Raw genomic sequence first — 17,500 nt, 5'->3', positions numbered from 1 at the left:
GCAAGTGGATTATTTCATTATTTCAGTATTTGCAAACAAGGCTAACGTTTCTTGCCATTTAGCAGCGGTTTTTAGTCGGGTTGCAAGGGCACTTTTATGCTTGGTTCTTTGGCTAAAACCTCTCGCGCCAAATTTTTTGTTTATATATGACAGCGAAAAATCAACTGTGACTTGCCTTTCCCGCACATAGGACCGTCTGCTTCTATTTGCCTTGCGTTGCAATTGGCTTTTCTGATTACTTGGGCACGTTGCGACTGTCCAGAATGTTGTTTATTACGGGACCAAATTGGAAACCAATCTTTCAACAACTAATTCGTGCATAGTCTTTCGAAATCTTACCTCGCACAATGAAAACCTGAAATTTTGATTTGCCCTCTCTCGCCCACAAGGCAATTCTTCGGCACCTAACAAAGGGAAAATTAGTTAATCAGTACTGCATTTTTCTCACTGTGCATATGCGTTTTATTGGTCCATTGGCTTGAGTTTCAGACGTGGATGAGCCCGCGTTCCTACCCGAATCCGGACTCGAGGTCATGGTTGGTAGCTAAAAAGGTTGAAAGTTACACACCATGTACCACCCTTGCCCCGGTTCTATTGCATCAGATTTCTTCAAAAGTACTTAATAGCAGAAACTTCTGAAAGTTCTTAAAAGGAAGAAAGTACACTGTTCATGACAATTTAAACGGAAACCTTAGATAAACAGATAAACTCCAATTAGCATAAGCTCATTCTGCAGTTTCGTTTGGCTCACCAATTCTGTATGCTCTATCGAATATTGTCGTGTAGGTACTCCATTCCATTGACCACATGGTTCAGGATGAGTCCCATCTCAGAATGGTTGGAGAAAACAAGAGACGTATTGCTCTTTAGATATTCCGATAGGTCACCTAAAAGTGTGGGAAATATCTGTAAGATCATTTTTTGCGGTGAGTCGTCTTTAAAGAAAAGTAAGTTGGCGTTGCCCATGGATAAGATCCTGGATTTCCCCCAAATAGGGAAACGGAGGGATGACGTCAGCTCCACCTAACTGAACTTGGTAAGCGTATTGGCGCTCGAAAGCCTCGGCTGCTTGAGCTAACTAGTCGTCGCTATTGCTATGCATGGTGAGGAAAAATGAAGCTTGACCTCTTTCTGGAACAGGTTTTTATGAGGATGGAACCGTCACTTGATAGGAAAACTACGGACCTTAAATGGCTTTACTAGTGGAAAAAAACAAAAAAGAGACACGTGAACAAAGAGTTTATTTTTGGAAAAAAACCTAAGAGGTACATGTGGAAACGTGGGTTCGGATCGTGTGTCCTACCGTCCCAGACCTTGAGGTGATACGACAAACACTTGGGTCATCCTCGGATGGGACCGACGCTCCCTCAGGGATAAAATGTTCCCACGGTTACAATTTCTCTTCGGAATCAATTGAAAAAGATTAAACTTTCATTTCAATCCAACAACAAAGTAATAGCAGCCCTGCGAGCGACCTCAGGCGGTAGTTTGTCTACTCGATCGGAACGAAAAACAATTTCGGCAGGTAGATTTCTCAGCAATGTTGGACGGTTGAACTTTGTAACGACACTTGTCTTATTCCCCTGGGTCCTTGGCATGACTGCGTTATCTCTCTCGTCCAATCACAGTCACACGTCCTTCGTGTTGCTAAACTTCAAAAACACATTCAGAAAAATGTGTCGTTGACAAACTACGGTCTAGGACCCCAGTTGAAAGCACAGTTTAGTAAACCGGACAGGGTTACAAAGCCGGTTACAAAGTTCTCACTGGGGTTGGAGGGCCTGTGAACCTACACGACTCCCCAGCCGGCTAGCGCGTGCTTTAGCCTTTCAGTTTTGTAATTTGGCTATTACGAGTATATCTTTGATTGACCGCCCTCTTTTGTAACATATGAGGGGCGGGCTTTCGTAGATTTCTTTGAGTAATGGTCCTCGCTCTATTAAATGACAGTCTTTCATAGGGATTTGTTTTAAGTTCGGTACTGCTGGGTTGTATTGGGTCACGAAAGGCAAGATTCGTTTGCTCTCTTGTGGTTTTTGAAGGAGTGCCAGTTTCCTGTTTTTAAATTGCACTTCTGAGGCGATCCTTTCAACACGTAGGCGTGATTTAAAATTCTAGATGAGCTCTCCAAATACTTTTAGAAGAGTTTGTTCTGAGAAGTCTCATAGCCTCGCCTTCGAGGAAGCCTTTTTTTGACGCCCGGTGGGTGCCACGAGGAGAAGTGCGTTCACTGAAATGTTTCAGTAGGTTTGAAGTGCGTGCGCACATCAAGGACTGAGTTGCTCTTGAACCTTTCGCTTTTGTAAATGTCTGTATCGAGAAATGTTGTTTCTGTATCTGAAATTTCAGCCGTTAATTTAATTGTGGTTTGTTGTTTGTTTGCTTTTTCAATGAATTGCATTACCTCCTCTCTATTTTAAGTCTAGAGGGAAAGTATGTTGTCTACATATCGTTTCCAAACGAGCGGTTTTAGTGCGCTTTGCTTTAAAATGTCTGTTTCAACCTTAGCCATGAAGATATTGGCAAAGGCGATTGCTATTTTTGTACCCATCCCTGTTCCATAGACCTTTTTGCAGATACGGCGGCCATTTTGATTTCTATTGTTTCATTATGGGATGCTCAGGGGGCAAATTAATATGTATTTGCCCCCTGGGCATCCCATAATAGCTATTTGAAACAATAGAAATCAAAACGGCCGCCGTATCTGCAAAAAGGTCTATGGGTTTGTAGGTAGTGATGACCACGTGACCATTTTCCTCAACGGTTATAACGCCTGCTTTTCGCAGTTTGACATTTTTTTAGCTTGACGGGAAGCGTTTTCATGCTAAATAGGAATGTTAGGGTGAAAAGTATTCTTGTTGATGATCGTATACATTAGCAACAGATTCATTTACTACTATACTATAAAAGACAATCAAGCATCATTTCGGTTTCAAAAATGTAATTGTGAATGCTACAATTAGGGTCAATTGGATCATGATGGTTGGTGGAAAAGACTAACAAGGCGTATTCTAAATCAACTGTAGTTGTAATTGACGACGAGGTTTGGACATCATGTTGTGACGTCATGACCGGGACCGGGATTGGCCGATAAAAACGTTCGGGATCTCGGGATTAAGGGAAAATTTTGGTCGGGATAGCGGGATTGAAGAACCCTATTGGGGACCCTCTGTGATGAGGAGGAGGCAATGCTAAAGATTATTCAATTCCACAAACATATCAAATATCAGAATGATTTTTATTGTTTTCTTTTTAGTTAAATGAGTGAACTTTTCTTTTTTTTATTGTCGCTGTAGCTGTATACATCATCCTTGGTATTAAATTTCAGTACAACCAGTGTCGCAGCCGCAGGGACACATCACGCAACGAAGGCCTAGGTCTGAATTACATAGGCCGCTTCCGAAAGCACAAAAATCCGCAGCACAACCAACAGGCCAATCGCAGGGTGGACAGCCTATATTTATGACAAGAAATAGACTAATTAAAAGAGACATTTTAGTCTTCTAGATGGTTTGCAACCGATCTCTGGAGACACAGATAACAATGATGGAATTGATACAATTGATACAATTGCAAATGGCGAACAAAAGGAGTTAATGAGGCCGCGATGACGTAACGTGAAAAATCACCCATAGACGTCTCTTTGCAGGCAGGAGGACACCACAACCAAGAGTACGCTCCTTTCTGTGTCGTTTTCACTGCATTTTCAGAGACAAAGCTACTTTTCGACGAATTTTAAAGGACGTTTCGTATTTTTCCTCATGTAATTGCTTTTTTTTTTTATTCCGAGCGGTAAATTCAAAAGGCTAAAAGGCTTTTTTTTAATGAGAGGGAAGGATTCACTTTAAGATCTCTGCTTTGAAAGATTACTTGGTCACCTAGTAACACAATATGATTGTAATTAATTGCTTCTCACTCCCAAAAAACAAACATTATAGGTGGTTTTCACATTACGTCATCACCACCATGTTGGTTGACGAAAACAAAAGATCTCTCATTAACTACTTTTGTTCGTCCACAACCAATTGTACATTGCAGCATCGTTATCTGTGTCTCTAGACCACCTATATTTGCACCCGTCAGAACATTTCATGAAATTAAATGTAGGGAAATGAGGTTCATTCAGCAACAGAAAAATAAGTTTCGACTCACGGCACCAATGATCTTTCCTTATCGTAAGTGGAATTGAAGATCTAAACTTCTAATCATTGGTGCCATTGTATTTTTTCTTTTGTAAGAGCTTCATAACAATTGTTGGGCGTATGGAACTTACTTTATTCACTTTCTGTACAAGTTTTTAACACTTTAATTTAATCTCTTTCAGTTCTGTTCGTTTTTGCTCTGTGAGCGCGGTTTTTTTAGCCTTAGTCGTAGTACAACGTTGCTTTCGAGATGACGTTTCTCGGAAATTACTGCTTTAGTCGTCCAGTCCTCTTCAAAGCGAGTCGAAATACGGAGTTTTTCTTTCATTCATATGTAAAATAGATGAAGGATATTACATGCCAGCGCGGAGATACGAAATTTCCCTTCCAGTGTTGAAAAATATTTCACGAGTGAGCGCAAATGAATGAAATACTAAATCATTTCAAGAAAGGCATCGAACGGTGCGATTTTCATATGTAACCATAGCTACAGTGATTTTTTTCACGAGTGAAAATAACATGTTATCTTCACGTGTGAGGATATCATGTTTTCGCGCAGAAGCTCACTTGGTATTTCATTGGTGTTGATACAATAAAACTAATTATTATATAGAAAGGAGTGTTTTACTGGAAAATACACCATTAATAAAATTCATACGAAACTACATCCGGGACCCGAGTGTCGTATTTCCATATCGTCTTGCTTGGTTGTTTGTGCAACGGTCGGTGAAAAATGGCGAGCGATAGATTCGTGAAGTTTTCCTAAGATGACGTAAAATCCTTCTCTGACAAACAAGAAAATGCTGACAAGAAGACTAAAAATTCATGCAACCTAAAATTATTCAAGGAGTTCCTAGCAAGTGACGAATAAATGAGAAAAATTGAAGAAATTCCAGCCGCCGAGCTGCAAGAATAACTTCTTACTAACCGAGCGCGTGGGCCGTACTAGGAAATATTGGCCCGAGGTCGTGGCAGCGCGAGGTCCGTACAAAAACGACCGAGGGCCAATATTCCCGAGGGCCAATATTCCCCAGTACGGCTCGAGCTAGCTCAGTTAGTAAGTAGTTTATTATATGACTTTTTAATTACCTTTTGCTTTGTTTTTGCAAGCCCGTAATCGGCCCGTAGGCATTACGGGAGAATAATGCCCTACAATTCAGTCACAATTAGCCAATCAGAGCGCGCGTTATATCGGCTACAAACACAAGCCATATAATAATTTGCGATAAAGTTTGTGCTCGGTGTTAGAAAGAAAAATGGTGAGTAAAACATTCCTGTCTATATAATAAAGAGAAAATTACACATTGGTTTAAAGATATGAAATTCAATACTTTATCAACATGGTGAGGTATTTAGATATACCACAGGTAACCCAGGCTCACTGTGTGTGCCACATAGGTCAATATAGAGAACATATGAGCCGAAGTTTAGGTCTGGAAATTTGCAAGAAAATGGAAATAAAAATCGATAAAACTTACCATGTGGTGAGCGGTTGTTGTCTTTAATACGTAAACTAAGTTTCGGGAAAAATGGTCCCTGTTCACTTTCCTTCATAGTATAGTGACAAGGTAGGAGACGGAGGCCAGCGTAGGGACTCCGATCGACCCAAAACAAGCACGATTTATTTCGTGAAAATCGAATCCAGTCGCTAAATAAACACGCCAGGCTCGTGAAACATGAATTTCTCTAAACCATGAATCCACTGAAGCATCTCCAGGTAGCAACGCGAAGCCACCAGACTCCGTAGAACTTAAAATGGCGGCAAGAAACCGTTGTCCTCGCGAAGTGTCCAATTCAAAATGGCACTGAACTCGGGACGCCTGGTGACTAGTGTAATAAGTCGCCCTGGAGGGAGGGGAGTCCCAGATTGCTCAGTGAGTTTTGTTTTTAACAATTTGGGACTCCCCTCCCTCCAGAACTTATTATCCTCGTCACCAGGCGTCCCGAGTTCAGTGCCATTTTGAATTGGACACTTCGCGAGGACAACGGTTTCTTGCCGCCATTTTAAGTTCAACGGAGTCTGGTGGCTTCGCGTTGCTACCTGGAGATGCTTCAGTGGATTCATGGTTTAGAGAAATTCATGTTCCACGAGCCTGGTGTGTTTATTTAGCGACTGGATTCGATTTTCACGAAATAAATCGTGCTTGTTTTGGGTCGATCGGAGTCCCTACGCTGGCTTCCGTCTCCTACCTTGTCACTATACTATGAAGGAAGGTGAACGGGGACCATTTTTCCCGAAACTTAGTGTACGTATTAAAGACAACAACCGCTCACCACATGGTAAGTTTCATCGATTTTTATTTCCATTTTCTTGCAAATTTCCAGACCTAAACTTCGGCTCATATGTTCTCCATATTTACCTATGTGGCACACACAGTGAGCATGGGTTACCTGTGGATATACATACCTTTTGTTACAGTTCGATGCAGTTCACGAATTGGCCGCCATCTTGAAGTTTCGTAGGTATATCGTGTATCCCTTATCATAGAGTATTTTTAGACAAATATTTATAAAAACCGTGTGTATCCCTGCATACCCATTCAGGCCCGTTAACGTCCATGTATATATACCCCTATGGAATAGATTGGAAAACTTTATTTGTATGACGTTAGATTACAAATGGGTATATATAGGTATACAGGGGCATACATGAGTACATATGGATATACAGGGGCATACATGGGCATGTGTGGTTATACACTCTATACTACAGTGGTGTATATGGGTGTATTATGGGTATACACGGGCCTATATGGGTATACAAGGTCATACAGGTTTATATGAACATTTGTCTAAATACACACACAAAAAATACACTACAATAAGGGATACATGAAATACCAACGAAATTTCAAGATGGCGGTCAATTCATGAACTGCATCGAACAGTAACAATCGGAGAGTTGGAAAGCTCGAAATAAATAAAGGTAATGTGCATCCAAATGCCTCACCATGTTTATGAAGTATTTAGTTTGACCAATAAACGACTTTTAGGGGTACTCCATTTAGATACTCCATACGGTACTCCATGGAGTAGGGCCCCTCGTTTTGTCCTCTCCCGAGAAATAATGGCTTTTTTCAAACACAGAAGTTCATGATGCAAAGACGTTATAAAATCACTGAAAGGGCAACTTACCATTTGGATAATGTCTGCTTTGAACCTTCAGATATGGCAAAGAAAAACTAACGTGAGTGGATAAACGTGATGCTTCAAGATACGGCGTCCATTTTGATTGTTATTGTTTCAAAGAGCTATTATGGGATGCCCAGGGGACAAATACCAAGTAAGTCTATCCCATAATGTCTTTCGAAACAGTAGAAACCAAAATGGCCGCCGTATCTTCAAAGAGGTCTATTTTAACAGGGGAATCTTTCTTTACATTTTTGACTCATTAGCAAATTGAAACCGATATACCTACCAGATAATCTCTGAGCAAGGACTTTTTGAAAATTCGAAAAGTTACAAAGAATTTATGGAATCATTAGCCAAAGAATGTGTCACCTTTTGATGGTTTTCAAAGCTAAAAGCCTTCAAATTCAAGATTTTTGACAGCAGCAAAGATTCCCTTATAAAAGCTCATTTGTCACGAGCTTCTTTTGTCAGCACATGATAACGACAGCTGCCGACTTTTCCTGAGTAAAAACGCATGGGATTTTCATGTATCTACGTTGCCCGGATTCCGGAGAAATTTCCGACGACTTCCGCACATTGCCAAAGATTCCTTGCGATTTTCGGCCGGAAAATGTTTCGTAGGTTGCCGAAACACTTATTTTGCAAGTCCCACGACCACAAGTTGGTGTCAAGATACCAACGAGCCGTCTAGCGCCACTTATTAACTCTTTATTGCGTGAAAATGAAAATTTTTCGTCGTTTCCGGGTAATGGACGTAAAGTCCGGAATCATGAGTCAGGTGTGAGAGGTAGTTCTCTAGATGGTTTTCAATCACGTGATGAGACAGCCATGTTGGTGCACAAAACAATAGAAAATGAAGGCTCATTTTTTGCATTATAATAGAGTCAACATGGCTGCTGTGACATCAGGTGAAAACCATCTATAGGCGTGTGATACATATATACTGTCGATCATTAAAGTGTGACTCGCTCAAAATGAGTTTGATGTTGGCAGGTTGATTGTACATGTGACTAGATTATAATACATAAGGAAAAAACACAAAACTGAGCATTAGTGAAACTTTTCCAGCGTCAATAACAAGGATAAATCAAACTGTACTACTTAAAAAGATGAAAAAGTGCTTTTTCCAGATCATGCACGCTGGAAAACAACCTGCTTGGGTCGAGAGTCCATCTTCCCCCATGTATAGATTAATAGTACCCATCAGCGTCCTAAGAGTGCCTATTTTAAACCAAGTCTTGCCGGAAAATGAAGAATAGACCAAATCTGCTAACTCAATGTTGTACCCAATTCAAACCCTTTGGGGATAAAACGTTTTGTTCCAGGTATTCCATATCACTTAAATGTGAATGCTACATTAGAATTTAAATACAGTATACAAAGAATCTTTAAGTGCCCCTGTTATAAAAAAAATCACTTCCTTTTTTCTTTATATTTTGAAAATGTGTTTGCTTAACACCTGACCAACGAAATTTTGAGCTTTGATTTTTATCCAAAGGACGTTTACTTGAGTGTACGGTTTGGATTTCACGGTCCGCCATTACTCACATTCAAACTGACCGATTGGGTTGGAGGGTTAGATCCAGGAAAAAGTGACGTCAAAGGCTTACTAGCTTAAAATACAGCTTATTATAAATGCAAAACGCGAGTTTAAAAGGCCCCAAATTCCCGTACTGCATATTAATTTTGCGGTGTGCACACGCATTGCATTTTTAAACCAGTGAGCCTTTGACGCCATATTCTCCTCGAACCAGCTCTCTCAAAAGAAATTAAAGTTAGTAATGGCGGACCATTAAATGGGAAAATTCCAGTTAAAATAAACAGGTGTCTCTTTGAAATCAAGGTTTAAAACTTTGGTCGCTTAATGTTTGGTTAACATAGTTTTGAAATCCAAAGAAAAATAAGGATGGTCACAGGGGCACTTTACATCTAACTTCTGGAGATTTGAATTGGGTACAACATTGAATTCACCGATTTGGTGTATTGTTTATTTTGACGCTCATGAGGACAAACCTGACACTAGATTTTTACTCTTGGATAATTGACTCTTGGTTACACTAGGCGCGGGAAAACAATAACCAATTAGACAAAAATACAAGAAGAAGAAATGTTTGAATGCCAAGCTTGATCTCTTTTGGCGTAGGAAAGCGAATCTACCGGGAGTCAGTTATAATTCAGTTCCACATTACGCACCTCTCCAAGGTTAAGGCAAAACAACAACAGGATACCCAAGTACTTCACTCTCATCATGACTTTAGTCCTGCAAACAAAAACGACGTAAATGGCTTGTACATTAGAAAAACTCGTTATATCAAACGAGTTGACAAAGATATATTAACCACCGTAGGAAAATATTGTGAACGCTTGGGTGTGGAAACGCTCAACGCGCACCGGTGGCTCAGTTGGTTGAGCATCGGGCTGTCTTGCGGAAGGTCGTGAGTTCGACTCCGGCCGGACCAACACTCAGGATCTGAGTGCTGCCTTGGTAATTACATCTGCACATGGTTAGACTTTCAAATCTTCTCGGATAAGCTGGAGGTAAACTGGAGGTCCCGTCTCATAGCCCTTGTTGGAAATTAAAATAGTATGGGACGTTAAAGAATCCACTCACCATTCGATAAGAGTAGGGGACGATGTCCCCGATGTTGTGGTCTGACCTATCTGAACGGGGGCATCTTTCACTTCCTAAAATAATTGTAAACTGCGTAACAAGGACCAAGGAGCAGCCTGGCTAAAGTCCCCCACAAAGCATTGTAAAGTAGTCCTGAAAAGCTCCGAGGAGAGACTAATAGATTCACTTCACTTCAAGGGCAGTTTCAATCACAAACTCTTATGAAACAGTAAATTCTCGTACAAGGAAATGGTGTTTAGATTAAGAAAGGTGAAGACGGAACGTCGACGGAATTTATTTGTGTATATGTGTCGCGATGGCAAGGTTACCTGGGAGGAATTTGAATCACGTCTTGCAAGTTGCCAATTGGCCATTTTGTGCCTTCTTCTTTGCTACGCACATTGAAATTGCGTTTTTGTTCAAAATAGACATTGTCATCAGATATTTGTAGTAAAGTTCGTTAGGCGAGGTGTGAAAGAAAGGCTCTAACAAAGCACGAAGTTAAATCTCGTGACCTTGGGTATTTGGAAGAAAATAGAATTTCTCACAGACAGGAACGAGAAGCTCTTCAGTGACGGCCTCAAAGCCAAGAAGGACAATAACTTTAAATTTTTATGGACTCGATCGGAAAAAGATATTTATGAGAAAAACTGAAGTGAGCCAGGTAATTCATGTGAAAGAAACTAGCGATTTGCCTGTAAGGAAAAAGAAGAAATGCCCAGCGGAACGTGTGTGTTTTTCGTCCTTCTACAGTCGTACAAATGAATTGTTATAAATGACAATCTACTTATGATGCAATGACTTCGAGTCTTTGGCTCGCTCAGAAATCTCCGCTTCCCCTTCCAACGTAGGCCATTTAAATATGAGAGAAGTTGATCTCAATCTGCTTTCAGATGTAAATGTTCAACATTATATTGCGCATGATTTCCATTACAATGCTTCTCTGATGAATATTTCTCATCCTGCATTGCAATATTAGGAGCTTGGCAGCAAATTTTGACAACCTTCAAATTATGTTGTCTAATCTGTAAATTTCCTTTGTCGACAGTGGGACTTACTGAGATTAAGCTAAAAGTTGGTTGAGAGTATTATCCAATACTTATCTTTCAGGGTATTAGTTTACTTCATTGACATTGTTACAAACGCTGTAGGTGTGGGGTTTTTTATAAACAGGATTGATCTTAGGAGAACAACCAATGACTTTGAAGAATTGTGGAAAAAATTGACATTGAATCTCATCATAATATAATTTGTGGTGTTGTTTATGGACATCCACATAGTAGTATTCAGAAACTTTTTAGATAACACAAATATAACAGTAGATAAAATTCATAGAGAATAAATACTGTACAGGAAGTTTGTTTGTGACATCTAACAGTGGTCCATTTATGACTCTTCAAAATTCTTTAATGGAGCTTTTTTCTCAGCTTAGCTTAAGCTGTTGTTTGCTAACTATCGGCATTAATACAGTTGCAGTTTTTAGAAGTTCACAGCAAAGTTGTAAAAATTTGAAATGCATTTGCATAGTATGGCTCAGTAGCGTTCGCGACAAGAATCGGAAATTACGTCCTTGGAGTATCACTTTGCAAGAATATGACATGGAAGCGGAACACAGAAGTGGAAAGGACAGCTGCAACGTTGATGCCCTCAGCAGAATTTAAGCTCTTCTATTTTTGTTTTACCCACCCCAAAAGTAGACTTCTTAGGGGGGGGTGTCACAAGATTCCTTTTTGTTTCGATCTTGTTCTTTGTTTCCTTAGCTGTATAGTTTATTCCGTTGGTGTTTAGTGTTTAGTGTTAAATTAGTATCGTAGTCAACCGTAATTAGTATCTTAGAAAATAGTTTAAGTTTATTTCTTCTTAAAAGTCTCCATTTTGAAAGTACTATTGTAACTATAAGATTGTAAGTGTCGTGCTTAAACAATAAGTTTGTCAGTAAGTGTTCGAGACTTTTAATTACATATTAATGAAAAAAGAGAAAAACTCCGCAATTAGCCTCGCTTTGAAGAAGAGGAAGACATAAACTCGGAAATGCCTATTGCAAGTTTCTTTATGTTTCGTAAGAGGTGAGAGAGAATTACTAGTATGTCAACAACCTGCCGCGAAATCGAAAGCTCATTAGCTTGTCTGGTTCAATGATGAATTTTTTCATCTTCTTCTCAATTTTTTTAGTTGCTTTTTGACTACGATTATCATTCTTATTTTAAAATAAGAATATAAAATTCGAGCGTTTGGTATTCAACCATGATATTAAGATTACAAAGAGACTGACTCGTTTTACACCACGCCCTAAGTACCACTATACAACTAGAAAGCAGGGACATTCTTTTTAAAGTGTCGTTTTCTGTGCGTCTTCCGTTTTGGTAACATTGGAGTGATAAATTTTAATCAAACAGTAGAAGATTTTGGCTTTACTCCTATGAGAAAAAAATTCACCAAAACAGGCTCGTAGTGACCGCACGGCACGTAATAGAAGCGTTTCTAGAGTAAGATGCGAACCTCTACTGAGAGATTTCCTCATCAAGTCGAGCGATCTCCGACATCGCAAAAGCTTGCAAGCATTCGGTTTGGAGAAACGTTGATGTTGAAACACAAAATACTCACCGTTTTTGAGCTGACAATGTACGTCTTGACGAAGAACTGATGATGCCCTCTTAGGTTCAGTTAAGAATGGAAAGGCGTCTGTTGGTAATATTCTTTACGAGTGGATCTTGTTAGTTTACTGTTAATCAGGTCAGCTGTCGAAACAGCTGTCTTTAAACGTCGTCTTTTAATGATAAAAGCTGTAATTGAGTTTCTTTTGCTCTAAATTGACTCTACGATCTTCTAATTATAATAAGAAAATACCAATTTAGAATATACTACTTGAAGTTCCGGCTTATAGGCTTCGAATTTTCGTAACATTTAACTTTAAATCCTCCGTAATTACAATAATTGGCATACTGCGTTGTTATCCTGGGTCGCGAGTGTCCAAAGTACCGAAAGCCATTTGTTAAACTGCCATTCACTAGTTTTGTATAGGTCGAGATGGTCTTTTGACATTTTTTTGGGATAAAAAATTGCAAAAGGATTGCGGCGAAGTTTGTTGCCTCAAATTAAAAACCTCTGTTTTCGAGAATACTGGGGGAATTGAGCCCTCAAGAAAGTTGCTGAAAACCTTTGAGAAACAGTTCCTTGCTAATTATAAAACGTCGTTTTTCTGGTGTAAAATTTTTTTCTGAAATAAGCTTCGCTCAGTTTATCAAGTTTTCAGAGTTGAGACTTACGAACAAAACGTAAGAAAAGCATTTGCTTGATGTTTTAATTTAGTTGAAACAAGTCAAAAACGTACTCATTTCATGCTCCAGTAATCTACTATAAATACAGAGACAGTATGGTAGCTACTTTGGAATTTACTTTCTGAGCTATACAATTACCAAATGGTGCGCAATGAGTTTTGACATTTGAATGAGGTACTTTAAAATTATCCGTAAATAATGTAAGTCCTTTGCAAAGGCTTGTAAGCATTTATTCGCAAGAAGTTTATTTAATCGATCAGATAAAGAGTGACCCTCTTAAAGCAGACCATGTATGACCTTAAGCGAGCCAGAAAGATGCACTTTGAGTTCATAGGTAAAACTGAGGAATCTTACTGTGTTCTTGTTTCCACGGAATATCAATTTTACTGTTAATTTGTCCAGTTGTTCAAACACCTATCTTCATCTCTTGGCTTTTAATGTCTCCAGCTGTATTGAATTTTCTCTTGGTCAAAAGTGATTTTAATATTCACTAATAATAATCAACAATCAGGAAACATAATTTTTATTCGAAATTTTTAATAATCTGGTTTCAGTGATATTTCATAGTTCTGGGTCAGTTAGTGATAGTAGTTTAGAGTGACTCACAAACATTTTCTGGAGTAGAGTCTAATGAACGCGAACAAACTCTTGGGTTCACTCGGTCTCTGTTATATTGCTATGGATGCTATAGAGAAAGTTTTAATCCATAAGTTTAAAATCGTAATTACCTGAAAATGTCAAAATTTAAAGGAGGAGTAATCTTTTAACACAAATAGTTCATTCCTCGTTCGCACAGATGATTAAACAATGTTGACAAAACATTGCAGTAAACGTTAAAGGTCACTCTATTGTTTTGGCATATTAGTTTTACGCGCACAAAGGAAGGAAATCTCTCTTTAATCTCTGGGCACTAAAAAATATCCCGACAGGACTTAAAAGCAGCGATTCTTGAGAAGGAGATTGATTTTGGTATTTCAACTACAAGAAAGTAAAAAAAAAGCCACCACTCGACGCCATCCATGTAAATTTTTGCAGGCCTAATAAAGCTCAATTGTTGAGAGGCAAATGATTCACGTTGATGAACAATATCATCGGCTTATTGTTAGACTACTCGTCGCCTTTGGAAGTCTGGTGGTCCCACGAGAAGACCACTGACGAGAAACATTCCCCAGCGAACAGTTTGAACAGTGACAGTATGGTATCCTGGCTCTACTCTTGTACCGATAGTATCTAGTTGATTGTTTCCAAAAACTGATTTTGAATCAATGTAAATTGCGCTACCCTCTTTGCTATCAAGCCACACCTTGGCTTTACCTCCGCTTCCGGACGTCCGAGTAACAACAGTCACTGACCGTGAGCTTGGGGACTGGGAATTAGTCGGCCGAACATGAAAACCAAACTTGAGAATGTTGCCTCTGTTCCATGTTCCCCAGCCCCCTTGCGCGTCTGTGCGTAAGTCGGAAGTCACCGGAGCTTTTGCATTTTTTGTTGCACGTTTGCTATAGTATAGAGTAAAACCTTCGTTGTAAATAATATCAATTTGGAGGGTAGGGTGTGGCAGATCCGTAAAGGCATTAGGTGTTATCCCGGTCCAGCATAAAGGTTCCGTTAAGGCTTCGGTTTCGCGCTTAATGAAGAACAAGTCTGGCAACTGCAAAGGGATAACCTCCTCGATTTTTAAATGCTTCTCTACGTCATTTAACAAGTCACTGAAAACACCGCGCACGTACTGAATCATCAACATGGCAATTAGAGCATGCGCTTTGACTCCTATGTGCCGGCCATCAGAGCCTGCGAAATTAGTAATCGCTGCTCTCCATCTTCCATTTTCCCTCCGACATAGAACTTCCTTTAAACTAAAAGACGTTATTCTATAGTGATGAGCAAGCTTGGTTTGTCCGAAATCTTCCAAATTGGTGCACGAAGGGTTAAAGATTTTCTTCGTTACCGGATCGAGTCCAATACCGCTGACTAAGTTAATGTATAGCACTGCGGGCGCCGACGTTTCCGCAAGGACTTGACGCGTTAATTGCTCCAGCGACTCGGCTTTGCTACGAGTGTTGTAATTTATGGAGGCTTCCGTCAAAACAATATCAAACTTTGTGTGTTTCGGTATAAACGTGTTATAACAATACGCAAAAAAGTAACTACCCGTTCCTCCAATAGTCACTTGGAATTCTTTCATAAACGCTTTTGTTACCCTGCCAATAGTGTTATTCCACCAATTCGTGAAAACTTTATAGAACAAACCGTCTAGACTTCCCTCGTCCACTCCTAGTTTTCCTCCGGCACTGTTTGAGCCTCCAATCACCAATAAATTGATTTGTCCTCCGTTCAGAGCCTTTATCAAAACATTCCGCAATCGAGTGGGATCACCAGTTTGAATAGCTTTTGACATCAAATCGGCATTTAGCTGTAAATCACTCAATTCAACCCATTTCGACTTGTACATCCAAAAATTAAATGGATTGTTACCTAACTGTGTCATAACTTCTTTCTTCTCATAAGATTGTCTGAGCTTGCTGTCCGACCGATGTCCTGTGGAATTTGGCTCATTATTGCTATTGTGAAAGTCGGACGAGAATCCTTGAGACACAAAAGTGATATTCAAAGTTCCTGACACAAAACAAAGTTCCTTGAAAACGGTGAACACCAAAACTGACAGACTCAGATACGGTGTGAAGAGCCACATGGTCCTTCTGTTCTCAATCTATCTGGAGAGAAATCAATTGCTTTGTTATAAAACTTAAAATGTATTGTTAAATGCTTCACTGGTTTCTTTCAAAAGAGCACCAGCCTTAACCGGCAACATTAACAATTGTTCAGAGCATTTACTTACGCTATATTTAGTAATTTATCACGGCTTTTGTTCTTAATATTTCCACTGCCCTGTCGAAAGAATTACTTTTTGTCGCTCAAGGAAAGGTTTAGCCACTAGATTCTGGTGTAATGTATTAGCAGTAACCTTGGTCCATACATCATTGATCAAGGACAGTGGCTTAGGTACATAAGCACTTAAACCTAGGAGAGCAGGGGAGGGGTTGTTAATGATTATATAAGGATGTTGTTTTTCAAGCGAAGATCAATTTATCTTTTTACAGTGACTGCAAAATTCTCGCGCGCTCATTGGCTAATTTTTATTGTCAATAAGCGGACAGACACATAACATTATAATTTATGCGATAATGACGCGATATTGCTCGCGTCAGATTGAAGTTTCTCGCATTTTTGTCTCGCGTTCTTTTCGTGTTTTGAGTTAAGTTTGACCCCTCTGCCTTTTTGTTATTGTAGAAAAACAAATTGATGTCAGTTTTTCATGCGTCTGTCCTGTTATTGACAAAGTAGTCTGTGGATGTTAAGACGAAATTCATGATCAATGACAGGACACACGCATGAAAAATAAATTAATGACCCCAGACATGAGTGTGAGTTTGGTGTGAAATAATACCCGACGGATTTAGTCTGCAGACCAGTGGGGCACTGTTCATCAAGACCCGTGAGTTCTTGTAGCTAATAGCGTTTGCGGAGTTTCTGCGAATTTTTTTTTTTTTTTTTTTTGCGGAATTAATTCACCTTTATTCCTCGTGTTTTTTATTCTTTGTCCTAGTCTCGGGACGTCAAAACACCTCATCATTTGTTAACTAATTTCAAAAATTTGAGACACAGCAATGGCTAATGATGAAAGTAGCGGGAAATTATTCAAGAACGACAGAAAAGCTAGAGAAGCAAGGTAATTCAGGAAGAGAGTAGGTAGGAAGCAGTTTTGTTCATTTAGTCTACCAAGAGAAAATGAGGGGACAGAGAAGGAGGCTCCCGGTCCAGCCCTTGGGATATGTCATGTCCACGAAAGTTATTTTTAGACGAGCGGAAGTCTTCCGAGACGTCCGCATGCAGGCCAACCTCGGTCCGATGTTTGAAAGAAAATATATATTCATCAGCCTTCCACGTGCGCCATCATTTTCTCATTTCACGAAGAACCTAAGAGCGAGGCAATACTGCATGCGGACGTCTCAGAAGACAGAGTTCCGCTAGAACAAAGACTTCTGCTCGTCTAAAAATAACTTTCGTGGACATAACATATCCCGGCCAACGCCTTGAGCCTCCCTCTCTGTCCCCTCATTTTCTCTTGAGTCTACGTAACGTTGCTTATGCTCGCGTCGCTGATTAAAACCAACATTAATAATGAACTATTTTTATCCCCAAACCAGGGTTTCAAACTGCACTCACTCGTGCCCTTAAATCACAAAATGCACTCTCGTTCATACGCTTTCCTATAAATATTAACTGATCTAAAGGAAGAAGAGTGTAGGTGGTTTCACGTGACGTCATCGCTGCCA

The 17,500-nt window shown here is 39.7% G+C and overlaps 1 protein-coding gene and 1 long non-coding RNA gene across 2 annotated transcripts; both read right to left on the bottom strand.

Annotated features, from left to right (window-relative positions):
* Positions 1–3,219: 3,219 nt before the first annotated feature.
* Positions 3,220–12,624, bottom strand: LOC138016147 (uncharacterized). The gene is made up of 4 exons (XR_011125742.1): positions 12,490–12,624; positions 9,468–9,534; positions 7,278–7,302; positions 3,220–3,454 (listed from the first exon to the last, which is right to left on the bottom strand). It is a non-coding gene; the product is annotated as an uncharacterized lncRNA (long non-coding RNA).
* A 1,641-nt stretch (positions 12,625–14,265) lies between these two features.
* Positions 14,266–15,855, bottom strand: LOC138017117 (uncharacterized). Its single transcript, XM_068864313.1, has one exon. The coding sequence runs from the start codon at positions 15,853–15,855 to the stop codon at positions 14,266–14,268; it is 1,590 nt and encodes a 529-aa protein (XP_068720414.1).
* Between the last annotated feature and the right edge of the window lie 1,645 nt (positions 15,856–17,500).

Source organism: Montipora capricornis, chromosome 9, assembly GCF_036669925.1.
Source record: "Montipora capricornis isolate CH-2021 chromosome 9, ASM3666992v2, whole genome shotgun sequence".
NCBI classification, from domain to species: domain Eukaryota; kingdom Metazoa; phylum Cnidaria; class Anthozoa; order Scleractinia; family Acroporidae; genus Montipora; species Montipora capricornis.
This window is presented reverse-complemented; position numbering and strand designations above follow the sequence as displayed.